The sequence below is a fragment of the Parambassis ranga genome, chromosome 21 (genome assembly GCF_900634625.1).
Source record: "Parambassis ranga chromosome 21, fParRan2.1, whole genome shotgun sequence".
Taxonomy (NCBI): domain Eukaryota; kingdom Metazoa; phylum Chordata; class Actinopteri; family Ambassidae; genus Parambassis; species Parambassis ranga.
In genome coordinates, this window is record NC_041041.1 from 12932132 (window position 1) to 12939452 (window position 7321).

Consider the following 7321-nt stretch of genomic DNA (forward strand, 5'->3'; position numbering starts at 1 on the left):
CACAGCTAGAGGCTCTACTCATTATGGTTTCTCATCTGTGAAGCATATACTGTAAAAGCCTAATAGCATCAGATTGTAAATCTACCAGCAAACATTTTTGTTTTTTTTATTTGTATTATTACAAAGACAGCCTGTTGGATTTGTAGTTGTAGCTAATATAGAAGAGATAAACATGGGAATCAACAAACAGAACACATTATTTTTGATTTTCTGTTTTTTCCCCCATATGTATCAAAATGTTAAATATGAAAAGATATACTACATAGTCACATATATATTCAACTACCTCAATATTTAGCTTCGTCAAACAAATCATACTGTGCAGCTCTTAAATAAGTGTCTACTTCACATATCAGTACAGTTTATATATACATATCCACATATCAGTCAAAGCTATATACAGTGTTTTAAGGAGGTTGCGGTGTTAGACAACTTGACCCAGGCGCTTCTTGATAAAGTGGGACACCAGGATTTGAGGTCTCTGCTGGTATTCTACTAGAACATCGTGAGGGGAGGTGATCTGGTCTCCATCGAAGCGGTTCAGCAGTGCCACGCAGATTACAGCAGCTGCAGAGGAAAAGGAGGTGATCAGGGATAATGTGGTGATTTTCTCGGTTGGCTAGCTGAAGGAGGGAAAGGTATCTTTAAGCTAAGCTATTGTTTATTACCTTTGAGGCCACAGACACGACACATAGCAGCAAAAACTGTGGACTCCATTTCAATGTTCCTCACTCCAGCTTCATAGGCCTTCCTCAGATACTCCAGTTTTTCCTCGTGGGAAAAGGAGCAGAGAGCTCCGTCAAGGCGACCTTGACCTTCAGAGGTTCAGCACATGTCAGTGATTTTGTCAGTACATGACGAGTACAAGTGAACACCTGGGAAAGATGCTGTTTTGTGCTACCTTCATAGAAGTCGTGGGTGCACATGGTGTTTCCGATCACTGTTGGAAAGTTCTGCAGCTCAGAGGAGCACTGCAGCAGCTCGTTGGCTACTCCCTCATCCAGCTCTGTGCTCCTGGTGATAACTTTACCCAGAACCACCTGTTCAAACTGGGGAAGGAAGGAGTAGTCCACTGCTTTATCTGTGATCACCACTGTCCCTGGAGCCAGACCTTGAGACGTGTTATTTTACACATTAGAAAAGTCGAATAACTAACTACACTTAAACAATGAAGTTCAGAGCATGTAAAAACTGTTCCTACCGACTCCACCAGATGTTCCCAAGCGAAACAAGACCACATCACGGCACTGAGCATGGTGCAGCAGTTTGATGAGCTCATGCAGCATGATGGAGATGGAGGGGACACCCATGCCGTGCTGTAATATATACAATCTGTAAAATACCTATTCCTTCCACCAATATATTAAAGAGTCTACAAAGATGGAAAGGAATACTTACACTAATAGACAGAACTGGTCCCACTTTGTACATGCAGTAACGATCTGTTCCCTCACAGATATCTGTGAGATCCTCTGGGTTTCCTGGCAGTTTCAGCTCCTGGTGGATGAACTGGGCAAAAGCCTTCATACGATTCGGGCTGCCACCAACACACACAAACTACACAAAACAGAAAGACAGAGGAGGAGTATTATGCCTCTTTTCTATTTCTTAGAAACTCCTTTTATTGTAGCCTCATTTCACAAACCTTTATATCGCCAAACATTTCAGGGAGGTTATGAGTCTTGGTGCCCAGGCTGAAGTGGTAGAGAATGTCCTCTTCCATGGTGTCCAAATAGGGATTTTTTACTTGTACCTGTTGTCTGAGGACATTTTACTGCATTAATGCTTGTACATAAGAAATAGGATATATCAAAGAGTAACAAGGAAAAAGTCTTTGTTGAGATTCCCAAATACTTACTTGATATAATCACTGTGCTCATTTCCCATACAGTTCAAAAGAATCGGTGCCATGGCTGCAGCAGATGCTTTGAAAATATGTTCAAAATGTTGCTGTAAAAACTCTGAAGTACTTGTTGAAGCTACTTTTCAAATAAGTGTTATGTCTGACGGCCGGACTGATATAGAGGTGACCCCTGACCTCATCACTGATTGGTTCCAAAAAGAGGAGTAGCACTGGTAGCACCATGCGTTCACAAAAACATCCACCTGCTCTAGACAAACACAGGAGGATCAATTGCATAGAAAACGGCCCCCACCATCACCATACCTTCAAACAGAACAGCCCTAACAATCCACTGTGATGTAAGCAGTATGACTGCACTATGAGTGTGTAGTGTCTGAAGCCAGAGAAGAGCTGACGTGTTATGACGTACCGTGCCTAAAGAACACTGAGATGACCTATGAAACAAAACAGTGACAGACAGAGGCAACATAACCAGCAGACGTCCTGTTTATAACACACTTTTTAACCTGCAAAATGTTCAATTATTTATAACTTTCTGTAAAAGCAATCTAAGCTAAAAGAATGCCACTAATTATTTACATACAAATGCAACTGATTACTATTGTGATACATGTTAAAAAATCTGAAACAGTTGTAACAATGCAAAGTTTATTGTACTTATGAAACAGCCACTTATAAACACATACAAACTTAACAAGAAGTAACTGGCCTATAATGTCATGACAAATGCAGTTAATGATGCACCGCTAACGGGCACAATAAATAAAAAGCCTTAGACATAATTAAGACATTCATTAAGTAAAATATCTGATGTGGCTCAACATGCAGGGGTATTAATGTCAGTGATTCCTGCTGGAGCGTCCTTTTCCTACATGCCTGGCAGTCTCCCAATCTGTTGACAAAGAGATCATATAATTCTCTTATATCGCTACACCACCAATTAATACAAGCTGAAGCCTTTAACATTGCACAGCTTGAACTTTGCAGTCTCATAACATCAGCATGAGGCTGAACAACATGCATCATATTACTTTTAATTGAAAGCGTGTTAATAAGGAAACCTGACATGGACGACTGTTACACAAACACTGCACTTACTTGACACATCACTGTACTTGTGCGTTGTCATCTGCGTAACCAAAGCTCAACAGTTTAGACATTTCAACAGGGGCTGGTTTTTTGTCATATGCTCTGTAGTGGAAAAAAAAGATAATATACAAATATAATGTATGAAGTGTCTCATTAGATTAAGCAGAGATAAGAGTGGACACAGTGTAAACATTAAACATGGACCCTACCCTTCAAACTTAGTATACTCAGGTAACCTCTGGCTACTTATTACAAAGGTTTTCATTTGACAAAGTACATACAGTCAACAGCTGGTGTTTACAAATGGCAGTTATCTGTATTATATCTATATCATCGCTCAATAGAACTGCTTGTTCCAAACAAAGAGGTTCTGTGTCTGTAGTCTGGTAAATGAATGAACAGCTGCTGCTATGGTCATTTCCACACAGTCTTATTCATTTTTGCTTTTAATTAGGTTTAACTTTAAGTGTTAATAAGTGAGCTACATGGGGCTGACTTGCTTTTGAAGCCAGCCTTGGTTGGCAATTCAAGGACCTGCATTGTTTTAGCTTTATTCTTCCAGCTGTTGCTTGATTTCTTGACACTTTTGCATAAAATGTCCTTATAAAATGTTAAAACTAGTCAATGCAGAGAACGTCTCCTGTTACTATGACTCGATGATTTGAGTAGCAGGTGTAGTCTTATCACTGTACCTCTCTTTTTGAGGTTAGTTTGGGTTTTTTTGACAAGTCAATGACATTTAGCAGCAGGTACATGGAACACACAGCAGAAATCGGCTGTGAGCCAAAGCAAACAGCTGATCACCCGGGTTTGTTAATAAACCTTTGTGCTGTTTTGTTTGACCAGACAGCTTCTGCCTGTCTGTGAGCTTTTCTGCTGTGTCATCACAACATCACATTTGACTGTAAATACAACATTCTGGTAAACAGGCAGATTTTAAAATGTTCAGAGGTTTTTGTGGTCTACAATCTGGTGCTCCCGTCCTGTAAAGGACAGTAGAGACCATCTTCTTGGACACCTTTTGCCCACCAGTTGTGTCTTAGTTCTAGGGTCTTTTGACACATCTCTCACTAGTTTTCTTCTCAGAGCCTTTAACACTTTTCACTTCCTACCTCTGCCAGTCTTGTCCTGCACTGTTTGGCTCTCTTTGAACCTCTTGATAATACTTCCCACACCAGTACTTTAAACTTGTAAGAGCTCTGATAAACTTGGATGTCATGTTCCTGCTTTGTAGGCACTGATTTCTTTCACATTTGCTATATTACTTATGGCAAAATGTCATTTGTTGCTTAAACAGCAAGATACCAACTTCACTTTATCACTTCACTTTATCACCCTATATCTTTATAGTATCATTGTGTAACAGTGAATTGTACTACGGCTAAACAAAGACAACAGTTCCTAAGGGGGCAAACAATATTGACCCTGGTAGTTTGGGTATTTTTATAACTGTAGAGATGATTAATATTCATTAAGGAGTTGTAATTGCTTTGAGTCCTATTACTTGCATTCGGTATAACTAGTACTCTTAGTTTGTGGTTTATGTTCTATTTCTGTGGAAATCTGCCATAGACCGTGTATAACAGAGGATCCTGCTAACACCAATCATACTACAGAACAACAGCACCATCTAGTGGCTACAGGTATACTTACATCCTCCTGAATTTGGTGATGTGGTGATGTGGATTGGATGTCTGCATTTTCTCTGTCTGACTGTTCTGAGCATGCACATCGTCCTGAACACACACACAAACACACACACATAAAACGGTGTGTCAGTGTGTGGTCTCATTGAGTACAAACCACAGATTAACAAGTACCTGATCCCCAAAGTCAGTCTGTCTCATCAAGTACAATTACAATAAGTGTGTCCAGCATCACAAATAATGTTTCCGTATTGTGTTAATTAGGTAAGTAACAGAATAGAGCACCACAAGAGGGGGAATAAACTGCTATAATGCAGTCGAAATTATTTTCTAAAGGACTAAAGCGTTTCTCTGTTTACCTTCTTTTTTTCATCGCTGCTGTTATCATCCCTCTCCCAGGCTGACATACTGTCAGTTCCAAAGGGAGGCTCTGCTGGTTGAAAAGCTCCAGGGCTTTTCTTCTCCTCACTGTTAATTACACCGTTAGGGAAAGAAAAACACAACATAAGGAAATGTATTCAACATTTAATGACAATTTAAATAGATAAAAAAAACAAATAAGCCCCCTGGTGGTCAAAATAATGAAGGAGCATTATCAATGGTATCATTACAGTGGTAGCACTGGGACTGGTTGTTTATTAACAGTATTAGTGTCTGTTATGGACGTAGGAGTATTTTAACCACTAAGTGTAACTATTATTCCAGTAAGACAAGGGTTGTAAGTACCTTGGTTTGCTGTCCTCTCCTGATACGGTGCAGAACCAGTCTGGTGCTTTGTATGCATTTGAAATGTAATCAGACATTAAAGAGTCCTCATGCCACAGAAGTCCTTTCCGACAGGGACAACACAGAGGGAGAAAATAATGAATATTTGCAGCAGGGTTAGAAGAAATCATTACACCACTACAAGGCTCTGCTGGGTAGAGTGCCTCTACCTTTGTGGCCTCCTTGTTTTGCAAGCTTAACATAGTCAGAATCACTCTCCAGCACTCTGACCCTTCGCCCTCGGGCCCTCTCCTCAGGAAGAGTGCTGATGCTTGGGGACAGCCCAGGAATCTGGGAGATGTGTCCATTTATTGTTTGATACCCAGTTTTGACACCTGCAGAGCACACACGTGTGCAAAATGAAGAAAAATACACCATTTATTTATTGCTTCTTTTAAATGGAATTACCCCATGCACTAACCCCACACTGTTGACATGTGTGCTAGCCTAGCAGCATTCCTCTCCAGAGTCCAACACAATGCTCCCTCTAGGCGTACTCTACACAGGCTAAGTAAATATGTTAAGATAAATGGAGATACTTGCCAGTTTTTGCTGGCTGGAGATCATCAGTCGTGAGATCTGGAGACATTCTGGTGGAACAGGAAACAGAACTGTCAACTCCTCGAACGTTAGCTTGTACAAGCGAGTGGTGTCATTAAAATAGCATTACTAGCAATAGTTCGCTGACACTAGTAATTGCTGTCTATTTATCCGAGGCTACACCCAAACGACGTAGATTGCAGAAGTATTAGGTTTAAGTTCATATTGAGGTTCAAAAGTGTTTCACTTACTCTGGGTCCATAGTTGAAAAAGAGCTACAAAGACGCTGTCGCTGTGTGAAGCGCTGGAAGTTGTGACTACGTTTCCATGGAGACTGTTTTATGGGCGCACATCCTGGAGCACAGCTGCTGTTCAGTGGTGGCTGCTGCAGGTGGAGGCAGAGAAGCTAGCTAGCTTTGGAAGCTATTCATTACATAGACCATGGGGTCTGTTCTGAAGTGTTTTGACAGTTTATTTGGTCAACATTTACATACAATAAGCATAATACAGCAAGGTAACTAGTTATTGAGCAAAAGTCAACACTTAATTTAAAGTGTTAAAAATTTAAACTTTTAAAAATCAGCCTTATGTTGTAAATGAAATGCAGCATATAATTCTCTTGCTAAAATGCACGCCCAACTACCCTGAAAGTTATATCTCACAAGAATTTATTATCATATTCTAGCCTTATTATGTTACATTATGTGTATGTATCACTAATAAGTAAAGGTGGGACTAATCACACTTTGGCTTTTTTTTTAAGCTTGATGGTGGCCGCAGGTATGTCCAAGTGCCAGAACCCTTCCCAACCTGCCTGCTGAGAACATGCGCAGAGCAGAACACACAAAGCAAATGTCCTTTAAATGCCGAGTATGTTTATCAAGTTTACCAGAGAGACGCTGTTAGGGACCGGAAACGTGCAACCTCTTCAGCTTAAAAGCATCACTGTGGCACAATTTGATACCAAATTAATGTCACATAAATCAAAAGTAATTAAAACGTAATTTTAAAAGGTATTGTTGTATATGTTTAGTTCTTTAAATTCGGATATAATAAAATGTTGACGAAAAATATTATAAAATATTACAAGGGGTATGTAGGCTAGTTGCCCTTAAGTAGCACTGCCTAATATAATTCTGACTGATGCGATTATGATGATGATGAGAAGAAGTAAACAAAAACTGAAGCAACCAGTGGCAACCTGCAGGGTTAAGAAATAAGGCCCATACAAAGTCTCCCACTGGTCACTGTGATGTCATTTGTCACATACTCCTCTTTTTAACAGTGTCCTGGTGCTCCATCTGAGAATACTTTGATGAATTAAAAGATATAAGCCTCAGACGTCGTAATAAGTTGGCGTGGTAGAAGCTGGAGGCGCAGTTGTTTTGATTCAGTCGTTATAATTTGTGGAAGTCGT

The 7321-nt window shown here is 40.0% G+C and overlaps 2 protein-coding genes across 2 annotated transcripts; both read right to left on the reverse strand.

Annotated features, from left to right (window-relative positions):
- Positions 1 to 68: 68 nt before the first annotated feature.
- On the reverse strand, positions 69 to 2039 carry upp2 (uridine phosphorylase 2). Its single transcript, XM_028393986.1, has 7 exons — positions 1859 to 2039; positions 1646 to 1760; positions 1399 to 1557; positions 1202 to 1316; positions 902 to 1111; positions 669 to 815; positions 69 to 567 (listed from the first exon to the last, which is right to left on the reverse strand). The coding sequence occupies exons 1-7, from the start codon at positions 1909 to 1911 to the stop codon at positions 425 to 427; spliced, it is 942 nt and encodes a 313-aa protein (XP_028249787.1). The 5' UTR covers positions 1912 to 2039; the 3' UTR covers positions 69 to 424.
- Positions 2040 to 2615: 576 nt separating this feature from the next.
- Positions 2616 to 6223, reverse strand: LOC114426697 (uncharacterized protein C7orf57 homolog). Its single transcript, XM_028394239.1, has 8 exons — positions 6156 to 6223; positions 5908 to 5954; positions 5535 to 5699; positions 5326 to 5428; positions 4959 to 5067; positions 4607 to 4689; positions 2963 to 3055; positions 2616 to 2756 (listed from the first exon to the last, which is right to left on the reverse strand). Exons 1-7 carry the CDS (start codon positions 6164 to 6166, stop codon positions 2971 to 2973), a joined length of 603 nt encoding a protein of 200 aa, XP_028250040.1. The 5' UTR covers positions 6167 to 6223; the 3' UTR covers positions 2616 to 2756; positions 2963 to 2970.
- Between the last annotated feature and the right edge of the window lie 1098 nt (positions 6224 to 7321).